Here is a 19,448-nt window from a genome sequence, read left to right as displayed (position 1 = left end):
CTTGTAAAAATCTTTGGATACGTGTAAGGGGGGGAAGACAGTACTTCTCATAATTCATCCATTTCTCCTTGGAAAGTCCTGGTTATGAAGAAATAACAAGCTATCAGTAGTCTTTTCTAAAATTCACCATTGCTCTTACAAGTAATGCCCACAGGATCTCTGCTGTCAAAACAGAGCAGCAAGAATCCCCCAGAAACCCTGCAGGCAAATGGTCTACACAGGCAGCTGTCCTGTTGTCTGCACAGATCCTGCCTCTAGAAAACAGTAGATCTGACTACAGGAGCACAGTATCACCCATGCACCTTAAATAAATATTTTCAGCATTTTGAACATAATCATAATTCAGTGTAGATCAGCTCAACTAGTGTTTCTCCACAAACAGTATGAGTACTTCAAGATGTTACATATCAGTTGAAAAAAAAAAAAAAAAAAGACATACATGAGCAGAAAACCTCAAGTCAGGGTGGGAGGAGTAGATTAAATCAATGCAAGATTAGGAGAACTGAAAGCTGCATGTGAGATGGTTTATGAAAAAAATTAATTCAATATACATTCAACTAGATAAATTGGAGCCAGTTCTTCAGAATCAAGACTAATATACAGACAACATTCATTTTTCACACCATGTAAATCTATTCAAAACTAAAACTAATTATAAAGAGCATGTTGTGTTTTTCTCAAAAATTAAAGAAATAATGAGAAGAAGAGGTGTGTAAGTAACAGAAAAAAAAAATACGTGCACTACTTTAATTTTATAAATAACCTTAATTGTCCATCTCTGCACTCCCATATTCACTGCTGTTTTAACTACATGCTTTCTTGTAACTTGCTTCAATGACAAAATAGCACCTAATGCTTCAAGAGATCTAGCACTTGGGAAAAAAAAAAAACCAAAAAAATATTTGCATCATCATTACAAATGTGGTACAATAAGAGATCCTACAACTGCTTTAAAAAAAAAAAAAAACAACCACAAACAGCTAAAAGCTTTGTTTTCAGCCACCTAAAACATCTACAGGTTCAGACAACATACAGAAGATTTCATCAAAATCTATTACTTGACATCAAAACTAAGACTAACACAACACCACTTTCTCTAGAACTTTCATTCAAAACAAAATCTATGGAAATTTACTTAAGAGTTGGTACCTGGATAGCCCACCAACCACTAGTGGTGAGATTTCCTCCTCCTCTTTCAAACCACCGCACTAATGTTACATCTCTTCTCCCATGATTTCTCTCTTTCTAAAATTTGTCACTGTTAGCTGTTTATACCACAAGTTCTAAATGACAGGGACAATGGCAAGTCTTATGACTGCATGCAAAAGATTTCCAGTCAAAGTTCACCAGGAATCACAATTATATCTTACTTAAGAGAGCTGCTGAGAAACACCATGTGCTTACTTTGAAGACAATAAATAAATAAATAAATTTGGTCTCAGGACAATAAATTACCTTGATGTAGACTTATCTGTCATGGGTCTCATGATAATATACTTGCCTAACTTAGAAGCTGAACAAGCTCTCTGCATGAGAAAGACATTAGCCTGACCCAGATATGTCTGTTTTGAAAGGGTTTTGTTTGTTTGGGTTTTTTAAGCTGAAAGCCTGAAAACACCTCCACCCCCAATTTAATAAACTATTGAAAAAAAAAAAAACCTCTGAATGTGGTCCAAACAACAGAATTTGTCAAAATTCTAATTATTACCAACGTAAGACAGAAGAAATTTAGTCAAGGATGGAGTGACAACCAGAAGTGTTCTACGAGCAGCTGATAACTGAAAATGTGCAAGAAGCAAAAGAGATATGCAACCATACCAAGTTTTTGGTGAAACTGAATTTATTAATTAATGAGGGGTTTTGGTTGGGTGGGTGGATTTTTTTGTTTGTTTGCTTGTTTAACTCAAAAAGCGTAAGTTCATGTGCTTAATATAAGGCTTTAAGTGTTCTCCGACAACACTTCAAGCTTTCTTGGAGAAATCTTGTAGACTGCTGATCAGTCTATTTCTGAATATTATTTGGATGTGTTCTGACCAGTTATATTTTAAGAAGTTAATTAAGGTATTAGCAGCATTAAGCACTTACACCAAAATAGAGAGAATGCCTCTGGGCAGCACTGCATAGGTAAAGAAAGATGATGATTTCTCAAATACATTCAACAGGAACTAAAACAGCACGTAGGAGCTTAACTATCATGCATTGTATTGCATATTGTGAACACTACTTGCTATTAGAGCTGTACATTTATTACATTTGTTATCTTCATTGTGTGAGCACCCAAAAGCTCCAATTTGTAACCAGGCCCCATTGTATTAGATTCTGTGCAAGTACACAAGATGACATGGTCCTGTATCAGATGGCTCAATCTGAATTTAAAACAAGACAAGTGAATAAAAGAGCAAGATTGGAGCAGCAATAAGAGCAGTAACAGAACTGCTCATTCACCTTTGATAACTATACACAAAAGCGGAGACTCGTGTTTTGGCGACAAACATCATCATCTCTGCAAACTGTCAATCCAACCACTATAGAACAGCCAGTTTCCATTGCAACAAAAGTTCCGACAAGCGAGTTAAAGAAAAAAGGGTCACGGTGTCCACACAGATTAATCTCACAAGCAGATAAAATATCTAGTCATAGAAATGTTAAAATCTAAAGTTTCATTAGAAGCTACTTTTCATTCGCTTCTGGTCCCGAGGCAAGGACTGTTATTAATTCTAATTGGACATTAGTATTAACACAATAATTCAGGAAACAGGATGAAAATTTCATTAGCAAAGAGTTACAGCTCTTGGCATTAGACAAGCAGATCTCCAAATCACCTACCAGAGTATTAATAACTTTAATCTTTAAACTTTAAAAAATGTTAACCACCAAATATCATCTTGAAAAGTTTTCTCTTCAGAAACCAATTATTTTTAGCATACCCAAATAAAGGCAACTGTTTCAAAGGCTCATTTGCCTCCACATATATCCTGTTCATGCAGTCTACATCAGTTGGGCCCAAAATACATGCAAGAAGAATGATTTTATTAAACTTCCATTTTTATTTTAGCTTGTTTGGTGGTGGTGGTGGTTTGGTGGTGGTTTTTTACGCAGTTCCGAAGCTGACCCGAGCTAACTCGATAAGTTAAAAACTAAGGTTTCTCCTTTATGTGGATGTTTAGAATTCTTCACCACTAAATTTGAAAGTACATTTCAGGAAAATATTATTTACGGCAAAATAAGGCAAATTACTTGCTCTCCCTCAACCTACAGTCATTCAGTCAGAAACAACAATAGAACTGTGTCTCCCAAGCTCCAAATCCAACACTGCACCCACCAGAGCATGTGGCCTCTATCCTCCTTCCCAGCTTATTAGGATTCACAAAACCGGCTTTGAAAATACTCCCCAACATAGTACCTCACATTGAGCATAGTGCTTGCCAAAGCACATTTAGAGTGAAATTGATCTCCTAGAAGGTAAAAGAAGTTTTGCCACTGACTTCAATTCTATCATGTGCCTTACCTACGTTTAACTGATTTCCCTCAGCCAAAAATCCCAGCAACCATCCTAGCAATAAGGTTACATATGTTAATTTTTTACTTTATAGGAGTTTTAAAACCTGAAGTATAATAAAAAAATATAGCACAGCTTCCTCAAACTTTGAGACCTCAACTTCTGAGTTTGAGTTCAACACAAAATTAATTTTCTGAAAAAAACTACAAGTAGCAAATGGATTAGAAATATTTTTTTAAAGGAAGCTTAAAAATTCAGCTCCTATAGGAGCTTTCTTTGCCCCACAGTATTTCTTTAGATGGGCTATATCAAAGAAGATTATTTATTTCAACACAGTATCATCGTTGTCGCTTTTTTTTTTTCCTTTTTAAATATGCTTGTGCCTGTATTATCACATTAAAGAAGGCAAAATGTAAGAAATTCCATCATCAACTCTAAGCGCAAAATACACTGCAGCTCTCCATTCCCAGGGGAGTTCATTACACAGCCTAGAATTCAGTCTTGTGAAAGAGCTGCCCTCCCACACAAATAAACATTACCCAACTCAGAATAGCAATTAGCATCGCTAATATGTTCGCTGACTCAGAGGCAACAACAAAATCCTGTTGCAGATACCATTTTCAATTTCTTGGCAACACTTCAAAATCACAAGCACGTCGCCACTCCATAGATCGATCATGTAGGATGAGGCCAAGCCACTTTAGCACTTTACTTTGGACCCTGCCACTCCCTCCTGGCAAGATGGCATCAACTTCTGGCCAGACCCATCAAACACTGTAGAAGGGGCCAGGAGAATGAAAATTAATGACTGCCCTCTATCCACTGACAGTAGGAGATCATCTATCTGTGTCACTAAGCCGCTGCAGTTCCATGTCCTGGCCTGAATCCAGACTGTGCTGGATCTAGAGTAACAGTTTAAATTAGACGAGTTTGAAGTTGGCCTGTGGCAGATGGAGCAACACACCCTAAAGTCCCGATAAATAGGGAAGGCTCAGCTTGCTTTCTTCTCTTGTATTAATTGCTGCTGGCAATGGTCACTGCTTCAGACTATGTCTCCTGAAGGATGACAAAGCCTGGATACAGGGACACTAACACAGGAAGTTATGTGAAGACTCATATTATTTTCAGTGTGTAAACAAAAGGAAAACGATGTCTTTTTAATCAGCACACTGACAGCTCTGTCACAAATACCATTTTCAAACTTGTGCACGCATCTTCACTTGCACAAATACATAGCGTATCAGCCAGCAAGAAACACTGCTACACAGAAGCAGCTGTAGAATTATGTATTTGACTTGATAATTCAAATTCTAAATTTCTTTGTCAGAACATACTTAGTTTCTGTTTCAGAATTCTTAATGACAATATAAAATTAATATTCAAGATCTCCACTTGTGGCTTTCTATATATTTTCTTCCAAAACCATCCACTGCCATTTTCTTTCAATCCATTCTTCGGGTATCTTACAATTCTAGCAATCTTCATTAGCCTTAGTCTCTATAATAAATCAAAATTTTGCCAAAGTCCAGAAGCATGAGATCCACCACTATTCCTGTGTCAAAAAAACTACCTTCCTTTTACATGGTATACAAACTTCTACCAAAATGGTTGAACTCAGAGGAAATACCATTCCTCATCTATAATAAAGACTGTGTTCCTCAGTCCTTCTGATTCCATTAACTACTTCCCTTAATTTATCCAAATCCGTCATTTTAGAAAGAGAGAACCTACATTACTGATCTACTTTTACCTCTCATTACAATCATAATGTTCCAAGTTTAAAGCAAAGCCTTTTCATCAATGACCCAAACTTATCTTCTACAATCAAGACTTTTTTTTTTTCTTAATACTAAAATACTGTGTTACTAGGCTGCTGTTTGGTAAGTAAATGTATCTCTTGTATCTCTTATCACGTCCCAAAGCACCTGGATTTGTCACTGGTCAAAATCCTCCACCAATTCTCCACCCTTGAAAGAGGGTAGAATTCAGCTTCTGATCAAGTTCCATAATTGTAAGGCGTCTACTTTAGGGTGATATAAATTGCTCCCCATGCTTCAATAACTCTGTCGGCTAAACTTTTACTACATCAATGGAGATCAAGACACTTAACCTGCATTAGATGTTAAAGTGTGCTCATAGTGGCAACTCTGATCAGGTTGGGTATCTGCAGCAGATTCAGCAGTAACCCAGAAGTTTACCTTAACAATCCTGTAGTGATTTTTTTAAAAACTTGAACTCTGTAACATTTTTTTATCCTTCAACTATTATGAAAATAAAATGTTATCCCTCAAACTTTATTTTGCATCTTTCCTAAACAATGAATGCTTTCCGATACTCATGTTATAGTCAAGTTATCCTAGCATATCTGCTACACCAATGTCTAATTTCATGAGAAATTAAAGGTTCCCAATGTCCAGCTTCATGTTCTGAATCACTTGTTCAAGCTACTGCTGCCCTGACTTGATGCTAGTATGGAAAAATAATTTTCTTGTCTTATTGATCACCTCATATATCACAATGAAAGGGCTACGCTTAACTTTGATATTCATAGAATCATAGAATCATTTAGGTTGGAAAAGACCTTTAAGATCATTGGGTCCAGTCATAAACCTAACCCTGCCAAGCCCGCCACTAAACCATGTCCCTAAGTGCCATGCCTACACGTATCTTAATTACCTCCAGGTATTGATTAATTAATTCATCAATTCATCCTGCTTATTGGAGACCACAGAACTTCATTTCCACAAAATTTGTTAAGGTGGTATTCCTGGCATATATACACTTTGTGCAAGTTACCACTGTAGGATAACAGATACCCCATAGCTTATACATGTATTCAGTCTCCATAATCTTTACTACTCATCTGTCTCCTCCACTATTATCTCACTCAACAGCACATTATTTTTTCTTATTCTAGTCTGCCACTACTCTCCTTTAAACTCTGAATGCAAATTTCCCTTTTCATTTGCTCCCCTTGACAACCGAAGGTCAAGAAGGTATTTTTGTGACTGTTATGACCCTGAAAATCATCAAAAGTGATGCAGTGAATCTGCAGATGACCACATTTACTACTGAAATCCTCAGAATGCCCCAAACTACAGTAACGAACAATGCAAGTTTCAATATCCAAAAGGTACCAAGACACAGGCAGGAAGAGAGAGATACAACCACACTTCCTCACCTTACAAGGTTCTAAATTAACTGTCGGCTGAGAAAGCTAACATAGCAGCTACTTTTTAGAGGTCAGTGAGAGCACAGAAATGCATCTGCAGTCAAAAAAACCCAGCAGATAAAAAATTAGGTCACATAACTAACAGGATGGTGCATAATACAGAAATAATGTTGCATCATTATACAACTTATTGGTATTCCTTCACCTGGGATACTATGAGCACCAGTATTAATAGGGAAGTCAGTTTTTGAATAAAGAAGATAAGGGTAATACTATGGAGCATGGAAAAATGCATAAGTGTGGAAACTGGTATAATTTCTCCTAATAAAGTATCATAGTTTAGACTGAGTTCAAACTTTAGTTTTTCCTGTTTTATTAATCAAGGATAAAGATGCCTTTAATTAATTTAACAGATGGCAAATTCAAAGCCCATGTAAAACTACATTTTCTATCTAAAGTATTATTAGACTGTGAAACTCTGAAACAGAGCTGGTAAAACCTAGAATTTAGCAAGGTTAAAAAAGACTATCCAGTTACAATGTTTTTCTTGACTGCCTTCCAGGGTTTTAATTAAGTTAGAGTGGTGTGGGAGCTTTGTTTCTTTATTTCGAAAAGGATATTAAACCTTATTGGTTAAATCTAAAGTTGTCTTGTTATCATTATTTGACCTACAACAAAGGGTAAATTCATCTACAACTACTATATATTGAAGAGTACTTATAGTGCATTATGACGAATCTGGTGTAAAACAAAAGAAGAATTGTTAACTAGCTAGAAAAGATGTGACCCAGTAACAGAATCTGTATACTAACAGATTTATTTTAAATACTAGATTCTCTTTGGTTCACCCAAATTTTAATGATGCTAAGCGGTCAAGTACATATCAAAGTACACTTCTACATTAGAGGAAGGAACACTATTGGAAAACAACTGTACAGTATAATGTTCTGATTACTTTTTTAAAAAGCTACAAGATTAATGGAACAAATTATATCTCAAGCTTGACTGAACTACTGAATTCTTTCATAACTTATTATTATTATTATTTATTGCAGATATTGAGCTTCAAGCTTGCTTGAACTTGTTTGACTCCACCCTCCTCCACAAAATTTAGTCTGAAAATATCTTGGAGATTTAGAGGGAAATTCATGCCTGAAGCAATGGGCTCAAAAAAAAAAAAAAATTGCAAAGCAGCAGTTACACAACGGTATAAGAAAGAAAAACGAATGAATTTAGCATCAGATGACAAGCAGTTACATTCCTTCTTTCCCCAAGCAAGAGAACCATAACATCTCTCATGGAGGCCCATAATGTGGCAGTCAAGAAAAGAGTACTACAGCTTTGAAAAAGGAGGTTCCCTTAACTTTGAACTGATTATGCTGTATGCTGGGTCAGCTCTGTCTACATCACTGGCACAAGCCATGGAAGAGCACGACTGCCATTTTTGCTCACAGATTAGAAGATCAGCTCCAAGGGAAAGGGCTGCCCTAGATATTTGTACAGTTAAACTTTACAAACTGAATGTCATTCTTCCCTGAATAAGCTTAAGCCATTACACTTCATGGATGTGCCTGTAATCCCCGCAAGAGAACCAGCAGCACAGGACGTGCTGTTCCACTATTAAAAGTGGTCTGGGAGAAAGGAAAATAAATAAGTAAACCAGTAATCACTGATAGTTGTTGCTTGAACATCAGGTACACACGCAGGAACACCATTTATCTTGATCTAATTAGAACATTTTAGGACTACAGTTGAATACTCTAAGATTAGTATTCATAGCACAAGCTACATAATAAGCATTTTAATGCATTAACTATTTATAAACAAACAAAAGACCTTGCTTAGAAGACAATCTGTCCAAAAATTCAAATAGTTATATATGAATAATCAGTTAAGTAGTACTTTTCAAAGAGCTCAAAATTGTGACCATAAAACCTCATGAGCTGTCAAAAGGCTTCAGAACTGTGGAGCATCAAGCCTGGTACTTCACAAAATATACTTTCTGTATGGTATCACATCAGCAGTGCTCCTTAACTACTTAAGAAAGGGACACAAAAACAACAGCTTCCTTCTCCCACTTATTTTCAGAGTCTTGACACTGTTGCAGGCACATAGAAATGAGAAACCACAACCTAGAGTAAGAATGCCTTCTTTGGCTATTCGAGTCAATTTGGATCCAGACTGGGATGACATGTTCTGTCACACCTCTTTATTCATTCCTCTACATTGATTCAATGATTTAAAAAACAGACTTCAGGAGATGGAGAAGCAGCAAAATGATACGGATGTGCCTTAGTAATAAACACATAAATAAATAACCCACCACCACCCCACCCCAAACCACCCATTCCAAACACAGCATTAAGATAAAAAACAATTTCAACCTAGCCCAACAGCTGTGAAACTAGCAGACTTGATCTATAATATACATCTCTACGTTAAATAATACTGCCTTGTAGGAACTTCTTAGGAGTAACAATATTTATACCCAGTAGTTCCAGATATTAGTCTAACACCTTATGACACTCTGTGCTGCCCCGTTTGACCTGTAGTCTCTCAATCAAGAGAGACCTCTCCTGGTTCATAATCAATATAGTTAAATAGAACCGATGAATTATCTGGTGACACCCATGAGTCTGGCTATCAAAACCTGACAACTCCTTTTCTGCTGTCAGAGTCAGTCTGCTAGCCAAAGTCTAGGCATGCTCTCATTCCCTGTACAATAGGTAAAAAAGGAGAAAAGGACAACATGCCCTTTGACAACATGTCAACAGGTGAAGATGATGAGGCCACCTTGTGCTAAAGCTTCTTCACCCTGAGCTAGAACGTCTTTACCTTCAGACAGGGGACATACTAAACATGCTGAAAGTGCCCTTAATCTTACCTCAACTTATCAAAGTTTTATTCTTGTACTCTCAAATAAAATCTCAAGTAAGCATACAATATTCATAGGTTCTAATGCTGTGGGAAACAGGCTGATATCAGTCTTGCAATCCTAAATTTATTGCCCAACACAAATATAAAGGGATAATTATTAAGATGCAGATTGAGCAAAGACTCACATCTCAGCTACTAACCCCCCAACTTTCTAGTCTCAAAACACATAGTTCCTGCCTCCCCATCCCATCTTCTCTTCCCCTCCTACCTAAACACACAAAATAAAACCATGAATTAGGCATCTGCTTTTTCAGAAAATTAAGAGGAATGCTGCTTAGAGTGCCTAATATCTATGAATTGCTCTTTTCAATAATCATTAGAAAGGCAGTTTATACATTATAATCCAGAATCGTATATGTGACCTTTATATACTTTTGCAGAAGCTTGACATTACGTTATCATTACACACTTAAAAGCTAAACTGCAGGTTCCTAACAACTGATGAGTATTGTAGTCTATAAAAGCTATTTATAGCTTTTAATCTTGACTGGAAGGGGGGGGGGGAAGCTTTATTACAACCATTTCAATAACTTTCACAACTTCAGTTTCCAGCCAAAATATATGCTATCTCCAATTAAGTATATTATTCAAAATAAATTCAGGGAAATAAATCCCACATGGAGTCCAGACTCATCCTAAACCAAGGTTCTTCCAGCTGTAGAACTACAAAACTAGTTTAAAAATGGGCAAGCTTGTTTTCTCTTAAAGAACTAGTTAAAATAATTACAAAGAAGGAACACAAGGGACTATGCCATGTAAACAAAAACTGCATTTCCCTTCCCAAGGCCTTAAAAATGTAGCATGCAATAAAACAGTGCAGCATTAGGAACAGGGGAGTAGCAACAGTCACTTTACCCTTTCAATTAAGGTTTTTGTTCCAAATCTTCCTTTTAAATACCATCCCATTTTGACAGCTTCATGGAAATAATAGAAAAACCCTTACAACTATTACTTTCAGATATTCAATGAAAATAATAACAAATGTCTGAAGAGTAGCTGCCCCCACACACGAACAATGTATAATTAGCACGCAACAGTTGAGGCTTTCCCCATTGTTGATAGTTACATAAGCACATGATTTGAATAAAGTTCATTTAACTTGGAATCAAACCACTTGAGTTAAGCCCAGTTGTTCACAAAACCTGTCACTCCTATAAAAAAAATCCATTTGGTCCTGAAAAGTCTGTTTGGTACATGCCCAAACTCCTGAATATTTCTGCCCTTTAAAATTTCAGACCATAGAAACATGCCCCAACCACAGAAGAAGGGATACACAGCATTACCAAGCAATGGTGCAAAACTGAAAAATATTTAAGTCTATTCCTTAAGATAAGTGGGAAGAGGAGGAAGGGAAAGGAAAGGAAGGTGTGGTTTAAAAGTGCCCAGATGATTCTCCTGTGGGTTCTTCAGCCCATTCTACCATTAGGAGGCAAATGCTCCTTCCTGACCCCAAGACCATAAACATATATAACCTTAAACATGCCTAAATGGGAAGACACTCGAAACACAATATATAATAATTCACTTATTCACTAGCCATCTAGGGTCAGAAAGCAAGGTGCCCAGAAAGGGGGCATTCACACCTTGAGAAAAGCTCTTTACTTACAAATGCTTTCCAGTGATTAATGGCCCAAAACCTTCCTGTTAGCACCATTTCCAAAGCCATCTGTCAAATCTCAACATCCTACATTTTTGTCTCCCTCCTCTAAATTAGGAAAGAATCCACTAACAATTGTGTAAACCTCTACTTCAGGCATTTTCCACTACTGGACATAAAATTCCACATCCATGAGAATCTGGTCATGTCATCTGTACCAATCTGAAAATTAATCTATGGCTTCTTTCTCATTCCCAACAGAGTCTGCTACAAGTTCAACTCCACATTAATATCTTTGCTCCCAGGAGACAATCTTTCCATTCTCTAGATCTGCTTTCATGACAAGCCAGTCTCTTGTTCTTAATAATGAGTTCTCAAATGCATAGATTTGCTTTTTAATTGGATTAGCACTACCCTCCAATCTTCTCTGTCCTCCTTCATCCTCATTATTATCCCAACTTTCTCTCTAACCTCCTCCTGTCTCTCAGGGATAATAGTTTTTCCATGAACCCATTCAACTGTCTCTTCTTTAATCCTCTGCAGACAGGCTACCTTTTTTCTTCCTTGCCACCTGATTTTAGGCTAGTTTCTTTTACCTCTTAATTTCTAAAACAAAAAATCTGTTTCTCAGTTTTCTCCATTTTTTAGAGCTGGTTCTTTAGCAATGATCACCCTTTCACAAGTTACTCTTGTCACAAATGACTTTTAGATAACTTCTCATATTAGGAATCTGCAATTTCTCAGTTATGCATGTAAGCTTCATCTCATCATGTAAAGGATCAAATAGGGAAAGGAAAAAGTATTTAGCCATGCAAATTCAGGAAGAAACTTCTACCTCATCTTCATTACATTTTAACAACATGCATGAAAAGTTATCTTAAAACACACCTAGTAGACTTCCTTCTGGTAGTAATGGTCACAAATAAGTTTCTGAAGAGGCTGCAACTGCCAGTAATTTTAAAATTCTCTTCAATTTGTACAAAAAGCTAAAGTAAAGAAACCTGGGAAGCTATCATAAGTTTGATAAGATAGTAACGTACATGCTTTGGATGAATCAACATTATTTGATTCATAAAAACAATCCAAAAAATTTGGCCACCAGTTTTATCATACAGTTAAATGTAGCTTTACTATTTTTATTTTGTATTATGTTACCAACAAAATGAGAATTATTTAGGCAACCAGCCTTTTTTCTAAAATGTAATTTGCTAATCATTAAAAAAAACCCCTAACTTCATAGATGTTCCTAGCTATTTTGTTACAAACACCTTTTAGATAATTAGCAGCAATTCTCAAAGAGCTGCTTTACATTCTGTATCTATTTGTTAGCATTTAGATATCTGCAAGCCATCAAATTTGCATGAATATTTTTCAAATATAATAGCCTTTGGCAAGAGCTACCTGTTCTGCATTTTTGTAAATAGCTGCCTTACCATAATTGAACAGCCATAGTATTATGATCATATTTATTATTTTTTACTAAAACTGCATGTGTACAGATGTGAAAAATAAAAAGGTACTCATACAAATGTAGGAAAATAACTTACGCCCCTTAATAGCTTGCATTTAGTTCAGGTCACATTTTACCATTATAAAACCTAGTCCTATTTGATTGTATTAATTTGAATTATTCCACAGACATTTTAAAGCTTTTTATTATTCTTAGTGCTAATAGTCTCTTTTTCAAAACTGGTGTCTCATTACTTTACCAACCCTACTCCTGTCTGAACATTCAGCTCCACTCATTAGAACAAACATCTGCTACAAACAGTATTAATGAGATACATATCAAGGGATACAGCAAGCCGCTAACCACCTGGGTTAATCACTTTACAGTACAAAGTTGATAACACAGAGTCATACAGTATGCCTTGAACATACTGTTACAATTAGCTTACTCAGATAGCAACTACTATTTCAGAAATACAGCACTACAAAATTGGATACATTTGTAAACCAGTACATACCTTGTAGCTACTGTTAACACACAACATATATTTCATCTCAACAAAGCCAAAAAGGCATGATTTTAGTAGTGAGAAATCTGCCCTTTGGACTTCTGTGTCTTATGAATAGATTAGCATTAAAATTATTTTTAAGACACCAGAGGTTTGACAACTGTTCCAATAAATATCCAGAACAGAATTTACACCAAAGCAGTAAGAATAGCTGCAGAATTCAGTGATATATTTTTTTTGTAATAATAATTTAAAGCAATATGATTTTAGAGGTGTTTTTCCCCCAAAATGGAGTGAATTGCATCTAATATTTACATACACACAAATAGCTGGCACAAAGGAAAAATTTTTCCAAAGGGAGCCAATGCTAAGCGAGCCTCAAAGCTCTTTTAAGTTCATTTGTGTAAACCTGAAATGCAAACGTACACATCTTTACACATAAGCATTTATAAACAGGAGGGGAGAAGTATTTGTTCACACTGCATTTTCCTTTGGAGCAAACATTCTCCAGAAGGAAAGCTGGAGAGAGAACAAGAAGGTGTGCCTTGATGATGCTCATGGAACAAGGGCTCTGGAAACCAGGCACACAACAAGCAAGACCATGGTGTAGGCACAAACTCTGCGAATCAGGACAGACTAAGCAAGGATAAGTCAAAAGATTTTGAACTCAGAGCTCCAAGAGAATGGAGAAGGATGAATTTTGACCCACAGCAGACTCAGAACCCACGTATTTGCAGAAGTAAGATACTACTCCGGTAAATTTTCCCAAAGCATTTTATAGAATCACTGTCAAATAATTTAACTAATCAATTTCACATTATTTAGTCAATACAAGATGATAAATAATGTTCTGTCATTTAGGGAAATACTTTCTTTTTTTTGAAGTTACAGGTAGAAAAATATAACAACACTAAGAAAGCAAGAAAACATGCACTGTTCTACCACTGAAAAACAAACAAACAAAACCCCACCAACAACACAGCTCTTAAACCAGAAGAGCGAAAATTCAGCTCCAGTTAAAATCTAGGAGTAGCAAATGCCTTTGGAGAAAAGTAAAAGTCCTCTATGAAATTACTGATGCTACATGTCAGTTAAGACAATCTACAAATAAAGGCTTCAGCTATGGAACCTCTAGAGAACTGCTGCTGCAGAAATAAAATGCAGGTATTTAACAATGGTGAAATTTAAGAAGTTTGGCTAAGTTGAGCAAATACTGCCATTAACTGAGATAAGAGTGTTTTATTTAAGTGAGAAAGTATAATATAAAGTTATTAGTTAAGCATCTGCTTTTCTGTAAGTCTGATTGGGTCGATGAAACAGCAGTGCTTTTTTAAGCAAAGAGAGCAAACAAAACAAAACAAAACAAACGCATGCAAGCCAAGTAATATTGTAATAGGCAAACCCTAGACTGCTGCATCTAAACCACACTTCAGAGATATTTGATGACAGGGGTTTCATCTCCAGATAAAGTAAACAGGGGACCCATAAATGGATCGCCATTAACTGATGTCTTAATATTAAATTCAGGAAGGTCATGCCTGTCAACACAAGCATTCAGAATAATTAATGAAAATTTGTTTAATTGCATATGGAGTCCGGATCATTGGAAAACAACAAAATAATCAGAAGCATATCCAATGTAAAAAGTGCCTTAGTCATTTTTCATTGTTGATTAGGGTAGCTATCATGCACAGTGTCTAAATGTCCAAATGATAGCTCAGGTTTTCATCTTTAATCTCCCTTTCACAACATTCCTTCAGCCAAATTTCATTAACACTGGATCTTTGTAGCACCATTTTCTTCCCTGAATATACCTATCAGTCTGCGTATCTCCATAATCAACTACAAGTTATTATGTTTTGAGAAAATTTAAGAGAACTGTTTAGTTCCCTCAGTTTTATTCTTCATCCATTCTGTTTTGTCACCATTCTAGAACTCTAAAAACACAGGATAGGATGTCCAAAATACTGAAAATTCCTACAAGAAATTACATGTGCACTTTAATTTCTTTCACTAAAGGCAGTCTTCCACGTGCACTACTATTTTCTATGTAATTATTCCAGTATTCAGAATGTATGCATCCTGTGCATTTGAGTAAGAAAATAAGAATATTCCATAAGACTTCAATTTTCCAAATGGGTAACATAAGATATGACAAAGAAAGACTCTTCATACTGAGAATACAAACAAAAAAAGAAATGTGGAAAAATAGCTTATAACCCTATGGAATAGCACTAATTGTAATTTTACAGCATCTTAGTATTTGTTCTAAGACATACCAATCTGTACTAGCTAATGACCCACAGTTTTGAACAGATTATTCTTCAGCAGCGACGCACACTAGGGACTCTGCAGATGAAGCAATTTTTTATTTTAATATCAAATGGCCTTCTGTAAAGAAATTATTTTAATAACAGGATTACTTTCTGCTATTACTATTTCTTGAAGCAACAGGCTGAAATTATATGAAAACATTTCCATAAACTGCCTTTAATACATACTAAAATACTAGTGTAAACCAATCCCTAAAACAAAGGCTTCCTCAAGGACTAAGCTGTGAAAAAAGGCAAGGATTACCAGTATCTGAGCTGCACAGGACATTAATACTTTGTAGACATATTTTCATAGTTATACAAGTCAAGCCCATGGGCAATATATCTGGAATGTGGATTAAAGGCACAATAAATGCAAAGACTCCCATTTGGCTCTCTGCATGGTCAGTTTAGGTTGGCTGAGTTTACTTTTTTAGGCTGGGCAGCTTTTGAGTGTGCTGTACTGCTCTGAGAATAAGCCTGGATCTCCCAACACCATTTTCTGTAACCTCGCACCCTGAGAACGCCTGCATCGCATTACCCAAGTGCTTGTGCATACAGCCAGCCAATGTTAATAAGCCAAATATTCCCACCCATTTCTTAATACTTGCATGCCATACTGACTGCAAGCTTACTTTGTTTTCACACCATGCCCTGCCTGAGCTAGTAAACCCTTGAAGTACAAACTCCACAGATGAGAGACACCTGAAGGTTGTTTGTTTTGTTTTGTTTTTTTTAATAGGAGTCAGCTTAGTTCTGGCTGAATTGTGCTGAATCCTGACTGACTCCATGTGGAGCCACTTGGTAATTCTCATAAGACACCCAATTCCCCATATTTTCCAGGCTTTTCATTATCTAGGATACTCCCTTCTATTACTAAAGATAACAAACCTAACAAAATAAAGAATGCAAGGCAAACTTTAGAAGACAGTCTACACTGCTTGTTTATTTAGTATCAAAACTTTATCTCAGCACATGGAAGGGAGAATTCTTTCCATTGCACTGCTAAAACAAAACTTCTTTTGCCCATATCTATACACAAAACCAGTATTTTAACTTCTCCAGTCTGAAAACAAAAATTCTTACCTCCTGTTTTTGAAAGCGTACATTTCATCCACACAACTGATGCTTTCTAACTTGTACACGTGAACACTGCACTCTTTCACTAGTCTAAAGCGCCATGCACAGATGAGCATAACAGTCCTCCTCTTATCATGTCTACATTCATTGTAATTGCACTTTTTCTGATCAAGTTAAAGCAGGTTAAAAATCTATTCATTTGTTCTAAGTGAATAAAAACTAAAGTCATTCCACTTAGCACAGATTACAATTGCTTAAATGCTACTGTATGTAAAGAACATCTTTTAGAAATAAAAATCAAGCTATTGAAATGAATGTGTCACACAAATTCTTCCTGTTACTGAGACACTATTGACTATGATGTAAGAAATTACATTATTAATTACCTCAAGATAGTGCCCACAACAAAATGGAAGATTGTGATCTGAATGCTGTGAGTAGTATAGGTTAAAACCATTTCCACTAATATCTGGGATTCTTGATTTTAGTTTTGAAACCAGAAATACTGAAGACAAACAGAAGGTTATAGTATCAATCCCCATTGATGATGACTTTAAAACCTCAAAAAATGGTTGTAATTTCACAAATGTTCCAACCTATTAAAAATATTCAGTCCTATGAAAAAAAGTATGATTTTGGAGGTTTGGAATTTTACTTGGGAAAGATTTGTTTGCATGAAGAGCCACAGTACCTCTTTGCAAGAGTACAAGGAAATGGGGCACCTAACATTTAGGGGTTTATTTCAGTGTGAATAGCAAATACTTTCTATACCTCATCCTCGCTGCTGGGTGTAGAGGCAAGAGACCCTGTGGGACATGGCTTTTTCACACAAGACAAAGCAATGAAAGGATACCCAATGATACCAGATGCACATCTTTAGACAACTGAGTTTCATGGAGTTAAGACTGATCTATAACCAGTTATGATCAGAGAAAAGAAAGTGTTTTGCCGTTCTCTATTTGATGATGTATGGCATTTCTCCTACTTTGAAATACTAGCATGAGAATACTGGAGAAATAAAATACAAGGACGCATTTCAAACCAGAAATAACAACACTGAAGAGGTTCAACACATCAATCCAATCAGGTTGTAGTCTGTTAGAAAAAAAAGTCACCCCTGCAATGAACGTGAGAGAACTGGTGAGGGAAGATGAAACTATTGACTCTTTGGCTGACCAGAACTACAAGCTTGAACAAAGGATCACAGTACAAATAAAAAAAAAAAAACTATGAAATTTCCAATACTAGCCAGCTTCTGAAGGATCAACTAGAAGTTTTAATTTAGCTTTTATAAATAAATTCTTTAGCTTAACAAACTCTTACTGTTATCTAAGATTATTCTAAGACCTTGGTGGCAAGTCTTGGCTGACAGACAGGCAAGGGTTATGGAGAAGAATAAAAGTACATGCATTTAACAGTCAGTCTGCAAGAACAGCTGCTAAAAAGAAACTTGGCCACGAACTTCAGCAAATGTTGGGTAACTAGGCAGCAAAAAAATTAATCTCTGGAGTCAGTTTTGTTGTTAGAACATGCTTTGTCCTTTGTACAAGTGAATTCACTTTCCCGAGAAAATACAAACCATCTACCCAATTTACTGTGTGTTTCTTTTTCATTTAAAATGAACTTACCGAGTGCCGTCTGCTTTCCAGCTAACTTTGTATGGCTTCTGCTCCAAAAATTTAATATTTTGCTTGTCCATAGAAACAGGCTGTGCTCCAGGGAATCCAGACCTAAAAAAAAAAACAAAAACAAAAACCGAACCATGTTTATTAATGTTCTGCAATAAATAGTCACACAAGGCAATGCATTTTTTACATTAGACTGAAGTCACATGTTGTACCAGACTTGCTGCAAGGTTAACTTTGAGTTAGAACATCTTCTCCAATAAGGTATTTTGCAAGAGGAATCAAATGCCTATCTGATAAGAAGAAGGGTATTTGTTTATGACAAAACACTAAATTATGTGGAACTTCAAATTTTTAACTTTGGAGGAAGAGATATTTGAATTCAAAATTACAAGCACTAGAAGAACTATAAGCATCAGCAAGTTAGGAAGCACTGTAAGCAACTCCCTGGATCATGAGCTTTGGAAAGGAGGAGTTCAGAATCTGAGACATTAAAATCAATGTTCTCATTAACATTGGACATAAATCCAAGTTGGCTATAAAAACAAGTATTATACCCCAATACTGAAGTGTCATAGCAACTGTATAAATAAGTCTATGGCTTAAGCAAGCACTGAATTTTACACAAATACCTGGACTAGACTACATCTGGAATTTGAACAGCAACAACTCATCTGAAAACATATTGTTAACTCAATGGAAAAGCAGTTCTAGAATCTTGTTTCTTAATATCAACAGTTGATCATTCCGTTTCATAGTACAATGCAAGATCCCCATCTGCTTCACTTTCAAGTGTTTTTGAGGCTTGCTTTTTTTTTTAAACAATTCATCCAAAAATAGTCACCTTTTTTCTTTTTATAATGAGTTGTTTCCTTCTGCAAAACTAGAAACATAACACTTACTTCTAGACAGTATAAATAAACAAGTTCTAAATGTTCTCATACCCTTCCCATCCACAGAACTGCTGACATTTTTGCTGTATTCCTCCTAACTTTGGTTGTGTTGTCACCTGGGTCACACATTTAACTGTTATTCCTTCCAAGAAAATTGCACCCTAAATAAAAAAAAAAAAATTAAAAATTAGTATTTAAGCCCTCATAAAAGCAGATCAGAACATGACAATACAAGATTGTCTGGTTTTACAACTTGACCCTCAAGAGCAATACTAGCTTAAATATTCCTTAAAGATTTACCCCCAAATACCACGATACATCAGCTCAGCTTTGTCAGCAAACTCACTGATGAGCCATAGTATGAACCCAGGAACT

General features: G+C 36.0%; 1 protein-coding gene across 1 annotated transcript in view; it reads right to left on the bottom strand.

Annotated features, from left to right (window-relative positions):
• RNGTT (RNA guanylyltransferase and 5'-phosphatase) overlaps nt 1–19,448 on the bottom strand; it is a 173,417-nt gene that overhangs the window by 133,317 nt on the left and 20,652 nt on the right. Inside the window, exons 6-7 of the mRNA XM_010565702.1 lie at nt 19,125–19,234; nt 18,184–18,285 (exon numbers count right to left, since the gene is read on the bottom strand). Of these exons, the coding sequence (XP_010564004.1) occupies nt 18,184–18,285; nt 19,125–19,234 (212 nt within the window). The remainder of the gene's footprint in view (nt 1–18,183; nt 18,286–19,124; nt 19,235–19,448) is intronic.

The sequence above is a fragment of the Haliaeetus leucocephalus genome, unplaced genomic scaffold (genome assembly GCF_000737465.1).
Source record: "Haliaeetus leucocephalus isolate CR32 unplaced genomic scaffold, Haliaeetus_leucocephalus-4.0 Scaffold195, whole genome shotgun sequence".
NCBI lineage: Eukaryota > Metazoa > Chordata > Aves > Accipitriformes > Accipitridae > Haliaeetus > Haliaeetus leucocephalus.
This window is presented reverse-complemented; position numbering and strand designations above follow the sequence as displayed.